The sequence below is a fragment of the Papilio machaon genome, chromosome W (genome assembly GCF_912999745.1).
Source record: "Papilio machaon chromosome W, ilPapMach1.1, whole genome shotgun sequence".
Classification (NCBI taxonomy): Eukaryota; Metazoa; Arthropoda; class Insecta; order Lepidoptera; family Papilionidae; genus Papilio; species Papilio machaon.
In genome coordinates this window covers 3987431-4009165 of record NC_060015.1, presented here as the reverse complement: position 1 = coordinate 4009165, position 21735 = coordinate 3987431, and the positions used below count along the sequence as shown (strand labels likewise).

At 41.4% G+C, this 21735-nt stretch overlaps 1 protein-coding gene across 1 annotated transcript; it reads left to right on the top strand.

The window, feature by feature from the left end:
• The first annotated feature begins 11274 nt into the window (after positions 1-11274).
• On the top strand, positions 11275-15485 carry LOC123722930 (uncharacterized protein K02A2.6-like). The gene has a single exon (XM_045685487.1). The coding sequence runs from the start codon at positions 11340-11342 to the stop codon at positions 15483-15485; it is 4146 nt and encodes a 1381-aa protein (XP_045541443.1). The 5' UTR covers positions 11275-11339.
• The last annotated feature ends 6250 nt before the right edge of the window (positions 15486-21735 follow it).

The window sequence follows — 21735 nt, the reverse complement described above, 5'->3', positions numbered from 1 at the left end:
TACTAACATTTTGGGTTTTTTTTTTTTTCAAAAGTGGGTATTTCGCTCACTCGTCGCCACTGTTACGTATTTGGAGTAATGAAACGATTGCTTGCTTAGCGCAGACTCTTTATTCAAAATGTTGTCACATTGACGGCGGGCGTAGCCGCCAGTTCAGAAACATGCGCTGTGCAAACGCATACACAACAATTACAAAAATACGTATTAAAAATTTGTTACGTGCCGGGACTTTTAATGTTCATAGCGGACACGCTGTCGCGTGCACCGAACGAGTCTGCGTCGAGCGATGATGATATGCACACCAAGATAGACATACATGTTAACTTATTGTACGAAAACTGTAACGTTAGCGGGGACAAATTGCAACAGATTAAATTAGAAACGGACAAAGATATTGCTTTGAAACAAGTGAGGGAATATAACCACGTTGGTTGGCCTCACACAAAAAACTTAGTTAACAGTAAATGCAAACAGTTTTGGTTAGTTAAGGATGAGCTACATACTATAAAAAAATAGCCGACTTCAAAACAAAAAAAAACTATCTCAAACAAAATGCGCTTAAAAGTAACTTAAAAAAAACAATTTCAAACAAAATGCACTCAAAAGTAACGTAAAAAAACAATTTCAAACAAAATTCACTCAAAAGTAACATAAAAAAAACAATTTCAAAAAAAAAAATGCATTCAAAAGTACCATAAAAAACAATCTCAAACAAAATACACTAAAAAGAAACAAAATAATGTCATGAAAACTTCTTTCTTTCTTTCTTCTCTCTTTCAAAAACCCTCTAAACTCTAAAGAAAGTTCTCTTCTTTCTTGTAACATGTCTATATTGTATAATTATTGTTATTTCGCAGTCGGTGTCGGCCGAAGTAAATAGGTGACATTTTATATTTGAGATGTATTAGACATACTTACGTTTATGTCTCTACTTAGGCCGAAACCGACTCCAAAATAACAATAATTATACAATATAGACATGTTACAAGAAAGAAGAGAACTTTCTTTAGAGTTTAGAGGGTTTTTGAAAGAGAGAAGAAAGAAAGAAAGAAGTTTTCATGACATTATTTTGTTTCTTTTTAGTGTATTTTGTTTGAGATTGTTTTTTATGGTACTTTTGAATGCATTTTTTTTGAAATTGTTTTTTTATGTTACTTTTGAGTGAATTTTGTTTGAAATTGTTTTTTTACGTTACTTTTGAGTGCATTTTGTTTGAAATTGTTTTTTTTAAGTTACTTTTAAGCGCATTTTGTTTGAGATAGTTTTTTTTACAAATTTCCTTAATACGTATAAGGACATAAATAAGACAAATAAAGAAAAGGACTTTCCTATTTAATATGTGTGTACTTCAATTCAAAAACTAATTTAGAATACACCAGATAACCACTTATCCTTTAAACAATGAAATAATTATCAAAATCGGTATACAAATTGAAAATTAACGAACTAATACATCGTAGCGTGCCTTTAATTTTGTCCAGCCGCGCGCCGCAGTAGCATTTTTCGAATGCGCGTAGTTTTTAATAATTTAATATCTTCCAAACTATTGATCAGAATTACATAGTTTAAAGGCTAATGTAATCTGCATTTAATACTCTAGCCATCAAACATATTTATTTGGATAAGGATTCATATCGAATATAATATAATAGCGCCGTAAGCTTACGACGCTGTTTTTCGTGTGCAATTTAATCGAAGTTTGTTCATAATAACATGGTTTTTGTGAGACATCCATAGATGATAGATATATGCCACCTGAGACTTTTATTTAGCAAATTTAAGGATCTATAATTACTCGATACATCATTTTAATGTAGGTCATATAGTTTGACCTACGTAAGCCCAGAAAGCAAATTTGTGCTATTCATTGTAACGCGATGTAGCATTTTTCGTTTCCGCGTAATTTTATTCTTACGATATCTCCTAAACTATTAGACAGAATGATATAGTTTCAATTGCAAATATAATCTACATTAAATTCTCTTGATAATGAACATATTTATTTACATAAGGGTTAATACTGAACTTGAATAATAGCGTCGGAAATAGGGCATGAATTTAATTAATGTTTCTAAAGAAAAAAATGGTTATTGTGAGAAAACTATAAAAGATAGATATATGCTATCGCGGACTTTTATTTAGCACATTTAAAGAGCTACAATTCGCCATACATCATTTTTATGTAGGTCCTATAGTTTAGCCTACGTAAGCGCTGAAAGCAAAAATGTCCCTAATTTCCGCAACAAATTTTGAAGCTATATTCAAAATCTACTAGTCTTCTAGTTATTTAAAAAAAAAAACAAAAAAATGGGACCCACCTGCAAGCACTTCCTTTCGATTAAAATAATTTTTATCAAAATCGGACCACCAGGGGCCGAGTTTCGCGGTAACACACATAAAAAAAAAAAAAATACAGTCGAATTGATAACCTCCTTCTTTTTGAAGTCGGCTAAAAAGGGATCGTGTTCAGGGGTGATCGTATTGTAATACCGGAGAGTTTAAGAAAAGAGATGTTAGATCGCATACATGAGGGACATCTGGGCATAGAAAAGTGTAAAATGCGAGCTAGAGATGTAATGTGGTGGCCGGGCATGTCAACACAGATCGAACGTGCGGTCGCGGGCTGCGAGACGTGTTCGGAGCGCGCACCCGCACAGCCCCGCGAGCCCCTCGTCCCACACAAGGTGCCCGAAACACCGTGGCAGGTGGTCGCCACTGATATATTTCACATGGGTAATAAAAACTACTTGTTAGTAGTAGACTACTATTCAAAATTCGTCGAGGTCGTAACGCTCCATGATTTAAATAGTAACACGGTGATATGTCAATTAAAAAGCATTTTCGCTCGGCACGGCATACCAAAGAAGTTTATCTCTGACAACGCTAAACAATTTACCTCTAATGAATTTGTAAATTTTCAAACTGAATGGGAATTTGAACATGTGACTAGCTCACCGTATTACGCACGCTCGAACGGCCTTGCGGAACGTAATGTCCAAACTGTCAAGAATCTATTGCAAAAAGCTTTAAATGATAAAAAAGACCCATATTTAGCATTACTTAATTTTAGAAACACGCCAATTACAGGGGAAAAGTTTTCACCTGCGCAACTTTTAATGGATCGTAGGTTAAATACCAGGTTACCGATAGTACAAAAACTCTTACATCCATCAATCCCCAAACAATCACAAGTGGTGAAAATGAGAACACAAAAAATTCAAAAAGCAAAAGAATATTATGATCAACACACTAAACGACTTAGGTCATTGCAGCCGGGGGAACAGGTACGGATTCGCGAAGCGCCTAGTACCGGCGGCAGGGTTCGCTGGGTGCACGCTCGCGTGCTCAATCAAGCGGCTGAGCCGCGCTCATATTGGGTAAGCACGCCGGATGGTGGACACTACCGCCGTAACAGACAACACATAAGGACATACACAAGCGGACAAAAACATACATTTAATGATTACAACGCGTATTCGTTACCTGTAACATCTAACAATAACAATAATAACATACAACCATTCCCGTTAGATAACGAAAATGATGACTCAGTTTCACAACAAAATCTATCACAAAATACATCAGATAGTAACTATGTAACTCGATCGGGAAGGCAGATTCGTCCACCTAAGCGTTTTCCATAATTTTTATTGTGTTATCAGTAATCATAACTGTTTGTACATTTTTATTACTTTCTATTTGTTTTTTTTTGTCTCGTGCAAAAAAAAAAATACAAAAATTAAAAAAAAAAAAATTAGTAAAAAAAAAATGAAATACAATATATTAGGTCCTTACATATGAAATTGGCGTTTTTCGTACTGGCCACTTTAATCACGAATTTCTCCTCTTTGGTAAGGAATTCCAAATTCAAATTTGTACAGCTATAGACTCATGTATTTGTGGTTCGATGACCGTCATTCATTTGTTTTTTTTCTTCTGTTTTTTTCTGTTTGCGTCACTCATTTTACAAAATGGAAAACTTAAAATATCGCATTATTTACGAGTACGAGTTCCGCCGTGGCACTAGTGCTGCGGAAACGACTCGAAGGGTGAATGATGTGTATGGCGGTCGTGTTGCAAAAGAAAACACAGTTCGTTTTTGGTTCCAACGTTTTCGTTCTGGAAATTTCGATCTGCAGAACAAGCCCCGTGGACGGCCTGAGACTCAAGTTGATAATGAAGAGTTGAAGGCTATTGTGGAAGCGGATCCATCGCAAACCACGTCCGAGTTAGCTGCAGGCTGCGATGTTAGTGATAAAACTGTTTTAATTCACTTGAAGCGAATTGGGAAGATTAAAAAGCTTGAAAGGTGGGTACCTCACGAATTGACTGAAGCAAACCGGCAAACGCGCGTTGACTGTTGCGTTACATTACTAAACCGGCACAATAATGAAGGTATTTTAAACTGAATCATTACCTGTGATGAAAAATGGGTTCTTTACGATAATCGGAAGCGCTCAGCGCAATGGTTGGATCCTGGCCAGCCAGCCAAATCCTGCCCCAAGCGAAAATTAACCCCAAAAAAGTTACTTGTAAGCGTTTAGTGGACTAGTGCCGGTATTGTTCATTACAGTTTTCTCAAATCTGGCCAGACTATTACGGCTGATATCTATTGTCAGGAATTGCAAACCATGATGGAAAAGCTAGCGGCTAAACAACCTAGGCTGGTCAATCGCTCCACGCCACTGCTGCTTCACGACAACGCTAGACCACACACTGCGCAACAGACGGCTACTAAATTAGAAGAGCTTCAATTGGAAAGTCTAAGACATCCTCCGTACTCCCCGGACCTTGCTCCAACAGATTACCATTTTTTTCGAAATTTGGATAACTTCTTGCAAGGGAAAAAATTCAACTCCGATGGGGCAGTCCAAATCGCCTTCAAAGATTTTATTGATTCCCGTCCGACTGGTTTTTTTAGTAAAGGGATCAATGAACTACCTATGAGATGGCAAAAGTGCATAGAAAATAATGGTTCATACTTTGATTAATTAAATATATTTTATTAAAAAATATTCGACTTTTTGTTCCTCCCATACAAAACGCCAATTTCATATGTAAGGACCTAATATATATGAATATATGTAATAAGGAAGTCAATAAGGTTTGTTATAATATATTCTGTTGATTAAGTAAGTGTTTAATGGATTGATGTGATAAACAGTGTAAACTAATTTTGTTTGTTTTCATTCTAAATTCACTGTGTATAAAGAAAGGGCATGTGGCATATAAATAATGAGAGTTGTAAAGACGTTAGATTAATAAAGTCAGTCGTTAATATGCATTCATAAGATGTTGTTTAATTTTACTAGTCTCCCAATACTACAACTACCATTTCAGCACTTCCCTTTAGTGACGATTTTAGGTAATGAAATTTTTGTATGTCGGTAATATCCGTCGAATTATGCACCAGTGATAAATATGTGTCCCTATATTCTAGCCAGTGCTCGTATAAACCGTCGAAGGTAGGTAAAGTGATGACAGGTAATTTAATTGACGACTGATTTTGAGAACACATTTTAGAGCATTCAGCGACCTCCCTACCGACACCAAGAAGGGATTCAGCTTTTGAAAGTGTGCTGTAGTAACAGTCCTCGAATTGCTGACGCTGATTTAACTGCTCGTCGATATCACACTCAGAGACAGTCTCCTCGAGCTTTGATTGTATTGAATTGAATTCTGAAAATAGAATGCCTGCCCCATCCATGCGCAATTTTAATTCTATCCTGGACTCCTGACCCAGCGGTTTTACTAAACTATGTAGATGATTCACAAACTTCGTTAACCTGCCCTTGAGAATACCTCTTTTCCTGATGAGGTCGCGAATGACCTGCTCAGCTTTCTCATCTGTAGTATTTTTATATGGAGACTTGTCCCTATCCATTAAAGGCATAATGGTGACTTGTGAAAATGGGAACAACCACAAAAGTACTCACCGGGCGGTGACGGGAATGTGCTCCTGGATCAATCCAAATCCTCGTAAAATTGCAAATCCACGATCCAAATCCGGCTCGAAGGACCAGTTTATGTAGCGGCGTGTGTGTAGCTACATAAGGTTTGGAAAAAACTAAAAGTGTTGAGGCGTTTGAGGATTTGGAACTTTGAAATCAAACCAACGTATAGTCTTCCGTATTTGAAATGTATTCTGGTTTTTGATACAATGATCTAGGATAGCGGGGTGGGGGTAATTAGCCAATAGGCGACAAGTACGTATATTGGTTTCGCACTTTGATTGGATCTTTGTGTAAGACCGTCTTATGACGCCTGATGCTGTCTTGATGTCCGCCACTCTGGAGATGCCATCTTCACCAGGAATTGTCTTCACCACGCGACCAAGTGGCCATTTCAACGGCGGAAGAGCCACGTCTTTGACAAGGACAAGCGTATCAGGCTTCAATTCTGCCGTATTTTCCCTCCACTTAGCTCTGATTTGTAGCTCCGAGATATACTCTCTAGCCCAGCGCATCCAAAACTGCTGCCGCAGCTGTTCCACTCTCTGGTAGCGGCTCTACCGGTGTACAGGTAAGTGTTGCAGGTCATTTTCACACACCGGTGCCGTGAGAGGTCGGCCAATAAAGAAATGGCCAGGGCTGAGGGGATAGCCATCAGAGGGATCCGAAGACAGAGGTACCAGCGGACGTGAGTTTAGCACTGCTTCTATCTGTGTGAGTACGGTAGCGAATTCTTCGAACGTCAGATGAGCATTGCCGAGCACTCGCCGCAGGTGGTACTTACATGATTTGATCCCCGCTTCCCACAAGCCACCAAAATACGGGGAATAAGGAGGGATAAACGAGAATTTAATATTTTGACTATTTGCGTAATCTACAACGTCTTTACTACAAGATGATAAAAACTGAGCAAACTCATTGTTTAAACCTACAAAATTTCGTCCATTGTCTGAGAAAATTTGACATGGTTTTCCACGTCGAGAAGTGAATCGTTTGAGAGCGAGGAGGTATGCATCTGTGGAAAGGTCGCTGACAAGCTCTAAGTGAATAGCGCGAGTAGTAAAACAAATAAAAAGACAGATATAGGATTTTACTAACTTAGCACCCCTACCTTTACGATTTAAAACGTACACTGGTCCAGCGTAGTCTACACCTGTGCGAATAAAAGGAAAATCTGCCGTCAAGCGCTCCTTAGGCAGGTTGCCCATAAGTGGGCTTAGCGTTTTTCCCCTAGCCCGTGTGCAAGCGACGCACTGATGAGTCACCTTCCGCGCGAGATTCCTACCGGACAGCGGCCACCACTGCTCGCGTAAGCGGTACAGCAGCGCCTGCGGCCCGCAATGTAAAGCTTTATTGTGTTCATGAATAAATAACAAGCGAGTAAAATAGTGCTTAGAACAAAGAAGTATAGGGTGTTTCTTATTATAATTAAAATCTAAAGATTTTTTTATTCTGCCACCTACGCGAATTAGGTCCTTTTCTTCAAAAAATAAATTTAGACTTGAAAGTCTGTTGCTAGACTTAACATTCCTTCCACTGTTTAGCAAATTGTACTCCAAAGAAAATGACTCCCTTTGTGATAACTTAGCTAGCATAATCACTGCACGACTCAACTCATCGACATTGATCGCACCCGTCAGCTGATCGGTTCTGTGGCGCGGCCGGCTGTTGTGCGTGAAGCGCAGTACATAAGCAGTCGCGTTAATCATACGATTGAAGTTAGAGAATCTGTTGAATGGAAAGAATGTTTCGTCTGTATTAATATTTTGATTTAAAAATGTATAATTTGTAGCGTTAGATTTTAGTTCAGGCAAATCAATAGGTAATAACTCAGCATTTGAATTTATATGTGTAGTTAAAATGAAACCGTTCGGAACCGTACCGCCGTGCGTAAACAACTTCTATAAATCCGTGCTCGTAATTTTATCTTAAAAAATAGTTATAGTTAAAGTAATAGTTATAGTTTTTCTGTGCGTTATAAGGAAGGTGTGACTTTAAAGTGTTTACTATAAACAAATGTTTTGTGTAGTTTTAAATGTTTTTAAACTAGGCTGAACAATTATTGATATACCCGAAAAATACAAGAATTTTTTGAACTATTAAGATTTAAAACATAATAAGCATATGTTTTTTACGTAAACATAATGTAACAGTGATCATTAAGAATTATACGAATTATCCAATATTTGCTTATTGATGGCGTGGAGTTATTAAAAGGAGGTGCCTGCGATTACAATATGTGCAGTCTCTCTTGACGCATACTAAGTGATAGTTGTGTGCCAGCGTCTCGTCTAAGCAATAACAATTGATAAGGTATTGTAAGAGCTTATGGTTGAAGATCAGTCTCTTACGATCTTTTTTACTAAAAACATTTCTTTAACCTAATATGAGTACCAAGGTACAAAACATTAAGAAATGCGCTGGATGTGCGCGCGATATTTCCACTCCGGAGCAACTCAAATGTAATACCTGTTCCTTAAAGTATCATTTTGAGTGTGTAAGTACCACAGCTAAAAAATACAAAAGTGTTTCCTTAGACTACAAAAACTCCTGGGTTTGCCCAGCATGTCGTTCTAAGCCGCCGAAAGCTGATGGTCCTATCTCCCTGACACGGACTGTCGGCTTCGATATTGATCAAGATAGCACCACATCTAATGTTACCATGCGACGTAATAAAAACGATATGGCCGCAAAATCAATTGATAGCCTAACGTTAGAGAATGTTAAGGCTATAATGCAAGAAACGATGGATGACCTCCTGGGCAATATGGAGATGAGGATGACCAAAATAATTGAAGAAAAATACAAAGAAATATTTAAAGAATTCAATGATATGAAGGAATCAATTACCCATATAAAAACTGAATATGATGATTTGAAAAAGGAAAACGAAAAGCTGAGAAGTACAGTAAAAGATTTAGGCAATCGACTAAGTATTTTCGAGCAGTACTCCCGAAGAAGCAATTTAGAAATTCAATGCTTACCGGAACATAAAGCAGAAAACTTGATAAACGTCGTTACTCAAATCGCCAAAGTGGTTGGTAATAAGCTCGCCGAAAGTGATATAAACAAGTGTACAAGGATTGCCAAAATGAATCCAGAAAGCAAACGACCGCGCTCTGTAGTGGTTACTTTTGCGAGTCCTCGGAGTCGAGATGCTTTCCTCGCAAGTGTAATGCAGTACAATAGGAAGAACCGCAATGACAAATTGAACACCAGCCATATTGGTTACGGAGGTGAGAAAAATTCAATTTATGTGCTTGAGCACCTCGCTCCAGAACTTAAAAAATTACATGCCCTGACCAGAGAAGCAGCAAAAAAACTAAATTACAAATTCGTTTGGGTAAAAAATAGTCGCATATTCATGAGGAAAACGGAGACGTCAGAGCACAGAACTATCCGTGAAGCTGACCAGTTAAAGTCACTGACTTAGCGTACAGTATTTAATAAGAACTATCTGTATTAATTTAGTTCCATTTTATTATTTTTATTTGCTTCCTACGTTAATTTGGAACCACATATTGTTTTTGTTTGTAAGGTGTTAATTATGAACTATTTAAAAATTTATTATCAGAATGTTATAGGTCTGCGCAGCAAATGTCGGGAAGTCAAACTTAATATATTGAACAACAATTATGATATTTATATTCTGACTGAAAGTTGGCTGAATAATAGTGTTTTCGATGGAGAAATTTTTGATAGTAGATACACCGTTTATAGGAGAGATAGGGAAGGGAAGAACGGGGGTGGAGTTTTAATAGCAATTAGTAATGACATATCATCGCATCGTATGATGGTGTGGGATAGTAGTTGTGAGGATTTATGGGTGACTATTGATGTTAAAATTTCGGGTAAACCTACTCGTATCGCAATCTGTGCAGTATATCTTCCACCTCCCGTCACTAAAGATAAATTAGAAGATTTTGTCTCCCATGCGAACTTTGTCATGAGAGAAAATGATCATGTTCTACTGGCAGGTGACTTCAATCTTACTAACCTTACGTGGTCCCAACAACCGGGAGTATCGTATTTGCAACCCACTGGTAACCCTAGCAGTAGCCTAGATGCAATGTTTGTTGATTTTATTGCGGAAAATGACCTCAACCAGTTCAATTGCATTGTTAACTCTAACCAGCGAATCTTAGATCTCGTTTTATGCAACACAACTGAACTTTTAATTAAAGAAACCAGTAACCCTATTAGTATCGTTGATTGTCACCACCCACCGTTAAATATTACAGTAATTTCCAACAAAAAGCAAGTAGTTAAGGAGATCTATAATGAGAGGTATAATTTTTATAAAGCTGACTATGACAACATAATTTTCGACCTAAACAGAATCGCATGGATAGATGTCCTTTCAAAGTGCAACGACGTAAATACAATGCTATTGACATTTTATTCTGAATTAGACAATGTAATAAAAAAATACGTACCCAAATCTAAACCTAGAAATAGTAGATATCCACCTTGGTTTACTAAAAACCTTATAAACTTATTAAGACTTAAGCATAAAACTAGAATGAAATATAAAAAGAACAAAAACTCTTGATAATATAGAATTTAACAACCTACGTGAGCATTGTAATAAACTACTTAAGAAAGAATACAAGCGCTACATTGAAAGGATTGAGTCAAATATTTCAAAAAATCCGAAATATTTTTGGACCCATCTAAAAGACTTAAAAAAATCTCCGAACACCTACCCTTCTAGAATGGTTCTAGGTGACCAAATAGCATCAAATGGAGTTGGCATATGTAATTTATTTGCGAAACATTTTTCTTCAGTATATGATGTTAATTATTCAACAAGTGGTGGCGCAAATAGCAAGATTTCTAGCATTTCTCTTTGTTCTGTCCAATTTACTCAATTCGAGGTGTTTAAGAAACTAAAAAGACTTGACTTAACCAAAGGTACTGGCCCTGATAATTTGCCTCCTATATTTTTGGTAAGGTTTGCAGAACCCCTTTCGCTACCTGTTAGTATCATATATAATGAGTCTTTAAAATCGGGAACCTATCCGAACATCTGGAAACAAGCCAGAATTGTGCCAATTTACAAAAAAGGCGACCGTAGCGATATAACGAATTATCGACCAATTTCACTGATTTCAGTTTTGCCGAAAATGTTGGAAGCCATGTTGCGTCCAATTTTTGTTTGTCATGTGTAATGTAGGTAGCTACAGAACAACTTTGTGTAAGTACCTTATTTAATGTGATTATTTTATACGCCAGTTGGCAATAAACATCTTGGACTGAGCACTCGTGTTTCATTGTAAATATTACAGTGGCGACGAGGATGGGATGGAAGACGTGCGGGTGTGATATTTTGTGCGGTGTGCAGCCGTTTAGGGTGTTGCACGGTGTTTACACTTGTTTACATTCGAAATGTCGGTGGGACTAATAGGCGCTTTTGAAATGCGGAGTGCTGCGTGGGCGTCCTACGTGGATCGGCTCGAGATGTACTTCGTTGCCAACGGAATCAAGCCGGAGGTTCAGCTGCCGACATTGATCGCAGTAATGGGGGAGGAAGCCTATGAGCTCTTAGTAAATTTGGCTAGTCCCAAGAAACCTTCTGAGCTCAAGTTCAAGGAGGCGGTGGACTTAATGCAACAACACTTGGAACCGACGCCTTCCGTGCTGGCCGAACGATATAAGTTCAGGCAGCGCAGACAGACCACCGAGGAAAATGTATCGGAATACGTGGCGGAACTTAAGAAATTATCACGGTACTGTGTGTTTGGAAGCAACCTCAACGAGAATCTGCGTGATCAATTTGTGTGTGGCCTCCGCAGTGATGTCATACGGCAGCGCCTATTCGCCGAAGACGACTCTTTGTCCTATACGAAGGCAGTTAAAATAGCAAGCACGTTGGAAGCGGCAGAGCGGGATGCGGCGGCAGTTGAGAAGCCTCTGGACGGTGGCAGTCACGCAATACAAGCAGTGAATGCGATAAGTCATGGCGGTGAGCGTGGTGTTCTTCCCAGGGTGATAAGAGGCAAGGGAGCGCGGGACAGCGCACCTGGTTTGCGTGGAGGAGCGACGAGCGGACAGAGCGGGACACTAGGTGCGGAGAGGTGGCGTGGCGGTGCGGCCGCAGACGAGAGGGTCGGAAGCCGGTATGCAGTTTGTACAGGCTGCGGGTCGTCGGATCACCGGTATGCAGTATGTCGGTTCCGTAATTATATGTGCAGCTGGTGCAGGCGGAAGGGACATTTACGGCGCGCGTGTCCCGAGCGCGGCGGACGTGGCTCCGGCGGACAGCGGGCCGGCGACCGTGCCTTGCTGAATTACGCGGGAGCAGAAGACCTCAGTGAGGAGAGCCTGGAGGAGAACTTCCACCACCTCTGCCTCAACGATTACAGACCGGTGAGTCTCCCCGTCGTAGTTGACGCGGTTACTATTAATATGGAAGTGGATACTGGCTCGGCTGTATCGTGTATAAGTGCTGACACATACAACCTATACTTTAAGCATCATCGTATACAAAACAGTGCATTAATTTTAAATTTTTATGACGGCTCAAAAATAAAGCCGTTAGGTTTAATCAAACCAATGGTCCGATATGGTGACCACAAAAAAAGGTTGGAATTATTTATTATCACTGGTGGTAATACATCATTACTCGGTCGACAGTGGCTCACTGAGTTAAATATAAGAGTTCCAATGTTGAGTGGTTGTCATAAGATAGACGTTAATAATGGGAAAATAACATGGTCTACTGAGTTAAATAAACTATGTTCTAGGTATAAGGAATTATTCAGTGGCGGACTCGGTCGCTTTACGGGTGGCCAGGCGACGCTGCGCGTGCGGGAAGGGGCAACGCCGGTGTTCCACCGCGCGCGGCCACTGCCGTACGCGCTGCGCGAGCGCGTCGACGCCGAGCTGGATCGCATGCTGCGCGATGGCGTCATCGAGCCCGTCGACTGCTCCGACTGGGCCTCTCCTCTAGTACCGGTAAATAAAGCGGACGGATCCTTGAGGGTTTGCGCTGACTACAAAGCGACATTAAATCCGGTTTTGCAGATCGATCGGTACCCCTTGCCGCGGATCGAGGATTTAATGGTTAGGTTAAGCGGGGCTTGCTTCTTTTCCAAGATTGATTTGTCGCAGGCTTACAATCAGATTGAACTAGACGACACAAAAAAATACACCGTTATCAATACGCACAGGGGGCTATATAGGTATAATAGGCTCGTTTACGGCTTGGCGTCCAGTCCGGGAATTTTTCAGCGTATTATGTGCAATCTGTTACGGGGAATTTCTAATGTGGAGATATTTTTAGATGACGTCATCATAGGCGGTAAAACAATAAGCGAGCATTTGGAGGCATTACAGGAAGTCTTTAGTAGACTACATAATTCGGGTCTCAAGTTAAAATCTAGCAAATGTGTTTTCCTAGTCAACGAAATTCGATACTTGGGTTACGTAATCAGTAAAGACGGGATCAAAACGGACCCATCTAAAATCGAGGCTATTGCAAAGCTACCTAGGCCAAGTAATGTTTCGGAACTTAGGTCATTTTTAGGAATTCTGAATTTTTATGGGAAATTTATAAAGAATATGAGTGGCAGGTTGGTTCCGTTATATGAGTTATTAAAGAAAGATAAAGAGTGGTATTGGTCTGCGGAATGTGAAAATGCGTTTATTAAAATAAAAAAAATTCTAAGTAGCGTGGACACCCTAGCCCATTATGATTCCAAGAAGCCATTAGTAGTAACGTGCGACGCGAGTGGGCGGGGCATCGGCGGCGTGCTGACGCAGATCGACGCCGGCAGCGGCGGCGAGCGCCCGGTAGCATATGCGTCGCGGACGCTGACCGATGCCGAAAAGAACTATTCACAGATACATCGCGAGGCGTTGGCTATAATTTTTTGCGTAAATAAATTTCATCAATATTTATACGGTCGACATTTCACGCTGCGGACAGACCACAAGCCCTTGGTATCTATTTTCGGTCCGAACACGGGTATCCCTGCTATGGTAGCCAGTCGTATGCAGCGCTGGGCGATTATTCTGTCGGCTTACTCGTTCGACATTGAGTATGTGCGAACCGATGAAAATAGAGCGGACGGTCTGTCACGTTTGCCGATCGACTGTAAACAAAGCGAGCCGACACCGCCTGAGCAAACGTACTTACATTGTATTCAAGATTCTTTATGTTTAGACTACAATGAAATAAAAAACGAGACGATACGGGATCCAATACTGGCTAAAGTATTGCTATACATACGGGACGGTTGGCCTGCACATTGCGAGTTAACGAATATGAAACCGTACTGGAATAGGCGAAATGAGTTATACGAGGAGTTAGGATGCGTTATGTGGGGGCACCGGTTAGTAGTGCCAGAACAATGTAAAAGTAAAATTTTAAAAATTATTCACGAACCCCACATGGGCATAGTAAAGTCCAAGGCGCTCGCCCGCAGCTATGTATGGTGGGCGGGCATCGACGAAGCGGTGGAGCGCGCGTGCCGGGAGTGCGAGGCGTGCGCGGCGCAGGCGGACGCGCCGCCACGGCAGACACCGCGCATGTGGCCCTGGCCATCGCGCCCCTGGACTCGCCTCCATTTAGATTTCTTGGGCCCAATCGGGGGGAAAACATTTTTGGTGGTGGTGGACGCGATGTCCAAGTGGATCGAAGTTTTCCACATGACGGGGGTTTCGGCGAGCTATTTAATTGATCGTTTAAATGAATTATTCAGCCGATTCGGTATACCGAAGCAGATCGTCACTGATAACGGTACGCAGTTCGCTTCGAAGGAGTTCGAATATTTTAACAAGTATAACGGCATACAACACATTTTTACTCCACCTTATCACCCATCATCGAACGGGTTAGCCGAAAACGCGGTTAAAACACTTAAGAGGATAATTAAAAAGGCGCTGCAAGAGAAGCGGGACATAAACAGGGCTCTGTGGTCATTTTTACTTTACTACCGAAACGTGGAACATTGTACGACTGGCGAGAGCCCGGCGATGCTTTTACTCGGCAGACCGATACGTACCCGCCTCGATGTAATTAGACCGGATCGGGAGGGCAAAGTGCGTTGCGCACAACAACGTCAGCAGGAGGCGGCCGGCGGGGCCAACCGGACTTTCGACAAGTCTGACACGGTTTGGTACAGGCAGTACCTGAAAGGGGAGAAATGGATTCCGGGGCAGGTAGTAGAGGTTCTTGGAAGCAGTAATTTTAAGGTAAGAGGATCTGACGGTGGGGTGGTGCACAGACATATCGATCAGTTGCGTAGGAGACCGAGCGAGAGCAGGCAATCGCTCGCGTCTGCCCCGTCTGTGTTGGGTGAACAGGTAGACAGTGCGAACGCTCAAGGATCAGACCCCGGGGGCGCGGGGTCGGAGGAGGAGGAAGAATCGGAGGGGCCGACGGGAGAGAGGGCGCCGCGCGTGGCCGAGCCGCCGGCGTCGCAGCCGCAGCCCGCTCCGGCTTCACCGGGCGGGTCAGGACATGTGTCCGCGGCTGCCGCACTTAGAGTTCGCCCTATTAGGCAGTGCCGATTAGTTAAGCCTAAGTAATTAAGATTTTTGTATTTTATTTTATTTAAGTTAAGACTCTTATTATTTATGTTCTGTAATTCTTAGTTAGTATTCCTTAGGATTAAGTATGTTGTAATTATTGTTGTAAGATAGTTTTAAGATAGTTCTTAATTAGTGTAGAGGAGTGTAATGTAGGTAGCTACAGAACAACTTTGTGTAAGTACCTTATTTAATGTGATTATTTTATACGCCAGTTGGCAATAAACATCTTGGACTGAGCACTCGTGTTTCATTGTAAATATTACATCATGTTAAGCGATTAATTTCTGATGCACAACATGGTTTCACTAAATGTAGATCTACTGCTACCAATTTATCCAACTTTGTAACCTTTCTTTCAGAATCAATTGACTCTCGTGTCTAAGTAGACACAGTATATACAGACTTCTCCAAAGCCTTCGATAAGTTAATCACTCGCTACTTTTGGAAAAACTGGCTAACTTTGGTTTTGGAGGGTCAGTACTGTCGTGGCTTTCATCGTATGTTGTAGACAGGTTATCTTTCGTTGTTGTGAAAGGCCATGCATCACAGCCTTATAGATCTACATCAGGTGTCCCTCAGGGATCTATACTGGGATCAATTTTATTTAATATTTATATCAATGATGTCCTAGAATGCATCCACGAGTCGAAATGTTATATCTTTGCTGATGACCTAAAGATTGCGAAAGAAATAAGATCGCCTAGTGATAGTAGGGCTCTCCAAGAAGACTTGGATAGACTAGCTCAATGGTCCCGTAAAAATGATATGGCTCTGAATCCTCAGAAATGCTCTTATATAAGATTTACACGAAATCGCAAATCGTTCCAAACAGTTTACGAAATCCATGGTGTACCTCTAACTAAACAGGAAGTAGTCCGTGATTTAGGTGTCACATTCGATGCCAAATTAAGTTTTAATCAGCATATTGAAAACATATGTAAATCTGCAAGGTGCATGTTGGGTTTTGTATTTAGAAACTGCAAGGAGTTCAAAAACCTAGGCACTAAAAAACTTTTGTTCACGGCACTCGTAAGAAGCAGGCTTGAATATTGCTCAGTAGTATGGAACCCTAATTATCAGGCATATATCATATATATAAGGCATATATCATAAAGACCGTATCGAGTCTATACAAAGACGATTTACTTTTTTCTATTTTAATGGACTAAATAAACGAATGCCTTATACCAACCGAATTGAAGTTTTTAACCTTATGAAGTTATCCGACAGGCGCACGTTACAGGACATGCTATTTTTATACAAGCTATTAAACAATCTACTAGATAATTCAGATCTGCTTAGTCGTTTTTCCTTTGATGTCCCAACTCGCTTACCACGTCACGCAAAGTCCATCCTCATTCACAGAACATATAAATCAAATTTGGGCCACTATTCTCTAATCCCGAGGTTGAGCAGATTATTGAAATATTTTATTAGCAAAGATAGCTCCATCGATATATTCCACGATAGTCTACCAAAGTTTAAATCAAAAATCGTCGGAGTATTGAATTCTCATAAAGTTGCAGACACCTAACATTTCATTTTATTTTGTTTTGTTTTCTTTTTCTAAATTATGTTATACGCGTTTTTAATTGTGGTTTCATTTAAAAATAACTACTTAATTTAAATTAACTTTGATCATTTCTCTAATGTTGTTTGTTTAATTGCTTTACTTACATAGATAGTCTTTTGTTTCATTATTTGATTGTTTATGCACCGATACATTATATAAGTTGTGTTTATCTGTAAGTGAAATTACATGTTACCTGAAACCTGTTGTAATAGTGTCTAAAAGTGATGTATGAACACATGTACTTTTGTTGTTACAAAAGGTTAAGGTTAAGGTTTACACACAAATAAATAAATAAAATAAATAAATAAATTAATTAAAATTTTAATACGTGTAAAAATGTAGGACCTTCCCACCACAACTTAGATAAAACTAAATCCTCGAGACTTACTCCCCGCGAAATCAGGTCGGCAGTAGTAGGTAAGAATTAGGGCAACCAGATACGCCATCATTCAGCGTATCTGGATTGCCCTAATTCTTTTCATTATTCAGCTGTTCATTCATCAATCAGATGCATAATTGTGTCGTGTTTAATGTTTAACTTTACCGACGCGCGAAGCGGTGACGTTTATAATGAGATATGATCCGACATCATCCATCGTTATAAACTATGCAGATCAATGTCAGCTGAATCAACCCATTATTGTTTTAATATTGAAATGGATCCGGATGATGTCGTTCTAATGCTGGATGCCAAATTTTTTCTATCTATTCACGAAATCAGTGGTAACATCTTGCCCACGACTATTATCATCTTCTATGTCGTGAGTTATTCGCTGTACAGTCGTTGGATCCGCTAACCCACCAGATCCAGACGCCGGTGGTGAGAGTGGTGAATATGATGGTGTATAAGACCAGTTATTTGGATACTGTAACAAACAACATAGTGTTCATTTTAATATATGAAGCTAGTATATCTTTTTAAGGGTTTTTCATTAATCAAGCAAGCAAGTGTAAGTAGACTAAGAATAATTTTCTCAGATGTTATTATTATAAATATAAAATATTATTAGAGTTACAAATTTTATTTTTCAAAAACTTACCGCCATGGTGACTGCTTTGAAGAAGACTAAGACAACGATTTACATCCAACCGTCTTTTATAATAATTTGATCATAAACAATAAGGTTCAAAATATATCTTAATTTAAATATATATTCCGACACTGCTTCTTAACCAAAAATGGATGTGGCGCCTGTTTTTAGATGATCTGTCTATGTTGACATTCATAACTCATGCACTGTATGTATCTAAATTAAACAATTATCTAACACATGGGCACGTGTACTCTAGACCTTTATCTACGTTATGTCTTCTTAGATAAAGATTATTGTTTACACACACATAAGGATTCAACGTGTGAGTAATACAATATGCAAGCTTAGCTTTTTGAACATATTTAGAAAAGAATCTTCATGAATAGAAACCTTTACACACACTTTAAAAGGAGATTCAATGTGTGATCATACTATTTAACTCGTGCATTGGGAGACAGATCCACATTACGCTTTTTTCCTGAGGAGAGTCACAACTTGGAAAGGAACACCTCACTTCAAACAACGTAAGTACCCTTATTTTCTAATATGTTAAAAAGATTTCATAAACAGCCCCATAACACTTATAGGCCGGTATGATTATTATATCTTTGTATTTAATCAGTATTTTATTTGACTATCTATATTTGTAAACAAAATAGCTTTTAAACTTTGTGTCCTTTTTGTATTTTGCATAATCAAAATATTTCAAAAGTGTTTCTTTTTTTTACAGTTGTGTTTCCCGATGACTTAACAAGATCTATACATTGTAATAATTGCAATATGTTTCTCCAGAAAAGGCTATTTTCACATCATAAGAGAACAAATTTACATAAATCTAACTGTTTATTGAATACGCAGTTCGCAAATTTAACAGCAGCAACAGCAGTTTTAACAGTGGTAGACGCCAGCAACAACAACATCAGTTGCACGAATTGGCCGGCTCGCCCGGTGAAATACCACGACCACACAGAAGACAGGCGTGAAGTGGAAGCAATTCTGCGTTTCGTCTGATGAGTGTGGTGCCGGAGGCCTAACACCCCCCCCCCCCCCCCTTAATACAGCATGGCAGTGGGATCGGAAGAGAGAATACCCCAGGGGGGTACCAATACCCCTGGTATTGGAGAATCCCCCTCCGCGCGCTTACGCTTGAACTCCCGCTCGGAGTCTGGGGGTAAGCGCGCGGGCCGCCCCGCGTATTCTGGGGGGGGCACCATTCCGCTCGCTTGTAAAGGTCGGGGCAAACGAAGCAAGGCAATTTCAGCTCCCCCTGACACCTACGCCGTGGACCTCTGCAATATCAGGGGGCTCCATTCCAACTTGGAGGCCGTCCACTACCATCTCCGGACGGCCAAGCCGGCCTTGCTTTTTCTAACCGAGACGCAGATATCCTCTCCGGCGGACACCTCGTATCTGTCCTGCCCCGGATACAAATTAGAACAGTCCTTTTTGCCCCGGGCTGGGGTATGCGTGTACATCAGAGAGGATATCTGTTCTCGTCGCCTCAGCCTTCTTGAAGGTAGGGACCTATCACTTTTGTGGCTGCGCGTAGATGGCGATGACCATCCGCGGGTCTATGCGTGCCTTTATAGGTCCCATAGCGGTAATGCCGAAACAGACCGACTCATGGAGCAAGTCCAAACGGCTACAGATTCCGTTCTGGCACAGATCCCCTCCGCTGAAATCGTGGTACTAGGCGACTTCAACGCCCACCATGCCGATTGGCTTGGCTCTCGTACCACCGATCATGCGGGGAGATCTGTCCACGGCTTTGCCTTGTCTTATGATCTGACGCAGCTGGTCAAATCGCCCACGCGAATCCCAGATGTCGAAGATCATACACCTTCCCTGTTGGATCTTCTGCTGACCTCACATCCGGACAGCTATAAGGTTTCCGTCGAAGCCCCTTTAGGCTCGTCGGACCACTGCCTGATCCGGACCAGAGTGCCCATCTCGCGTCGCCCACGGTTTAAACCGAAAGGCTTTCGCCGAGTATGGCACTATAGGTCAGCAGACTGGGATGAGATGCGGTCCTTTTTTGCATCCTACCCATGGGAGAGAGTTTGCTTCAGGCTGGATGATCCCGACGCTGTTGCTGATTCTGTCGCTGATGTGGTGCTTCAGGGGATGGATCTTTTTATTCCGTCTTCAGTTGTGCCCATCGGGGGCAGTTCACGGCCCTGGTTTGGTAAATCCTGCAAATTAGCCGCGCGCTACAAGCAGGATTGTTATCGAGCCTGGGCTGAGGCGTCAGCAGCTAGGGATGTAAATACCAGCCAGTTAAAAAAGAACTATAACTCTGCCTCCAGGTCCTTCAAAAGAGTGATTGCCAAGGCAAAGTCCGAACACGTGGCCAGCATTGGTAGGAGGCTAGTGCACCTTCCTTCGGGAACTCGTGCGTTCTGGTCTCTTGCCAAGGCTGTGCAGGGGAATTTCTGTATGCCGTCCTTACCATCCCTGCGCAGGGGGGATGACTCGCTGGCCCACACCGCAAAAGAGAAGGCCGATCTTCTGGGCTCTCTTTTTGCGGCCAACTCGACTCTGGATGACAAAGGTAACTCGCCGCCGAAAATCCCATGCGGCGAGACCTCTATGTCCGAAATCCAGTTTATCCAGAGATCAGTGCGGAAATCGCTGCAATCTCTGGATATTCATAAGTCGAGTGGGCCTGACGGGATACCCCCCATCGTGCTTAAGACTTGCGCTCCTGTGTTGGCACCGGTTTTAACGCGCCTGTTCCGGTTCTCCTACTCCTTAGGCGTTGTCCCGAAATCATGCCATAATCCACCCGATCCCAAAAAAAGGCGATGGCTCAGATCCGTCCAACTACAGGCCGATCACCATTACCACCTTGTTCTCGAAAGTCATGGAAACGACCATCAATTGCCAACTTATGAGGTACCTAGAGGAGCATCAGCTGATTAGCGATCGTCAGTACGGTTTCCGACAACGTCGCTCAGCTGGTGATCTTCTTGCGTACCTCACGCACCGATGGTCGGAGGCAATCGAGGGCAAGGGGGAGGCCCTGGCGGTTAGTTTGGACGTGGCCAAAGCTTTTGATCGGGTGTGGCACAAAGCACTTCTTGCGAAGTTGCCTTCCTACGGGCTGCCTAAGGTCGTTGTCGACGGTGCGTGCTCTGACCCGAAACCAATCAACGCTGGTGTCCCACAGGGCTGTGTACTGTCGCCCACCTTGTTTCTTCTGCATATCAATGACATGCTGCAATTCAGCAACATTCATTGTTATGCAGACGATAGCACGTTTCTCGTGTGTTTTCTCGTGTGTTTTCTCGTGTGTTTCTCGGGCTACTGCCGATGAGAACCGGACCAAACTTGTGTCTGAACTGGAGACCCTACTGGGTGAAGTTTCGGATTGGGGTCGACGAAATCTCGTTGAATTCAATCCCAAAAAGACACAAGTGTGCGCCATTACCGCTAAAAAACAACCCTTTGTCGTAAATCTTTGTTTTGAGGGCACTCCCCTGGTTGCCTCAGCCAGCATCGGTATTCTCGGCGTTGACATATCGAGTGACGTTCAGTTTCGCGGTCACTTGGAAGACAAGGCAAAGCTGGCCTCCAAAAAGCTGGGTGTGCTCAGTAGGGCGAAGCAGTATTTCCAGCCGGGCCACCGCCTACAACTGTA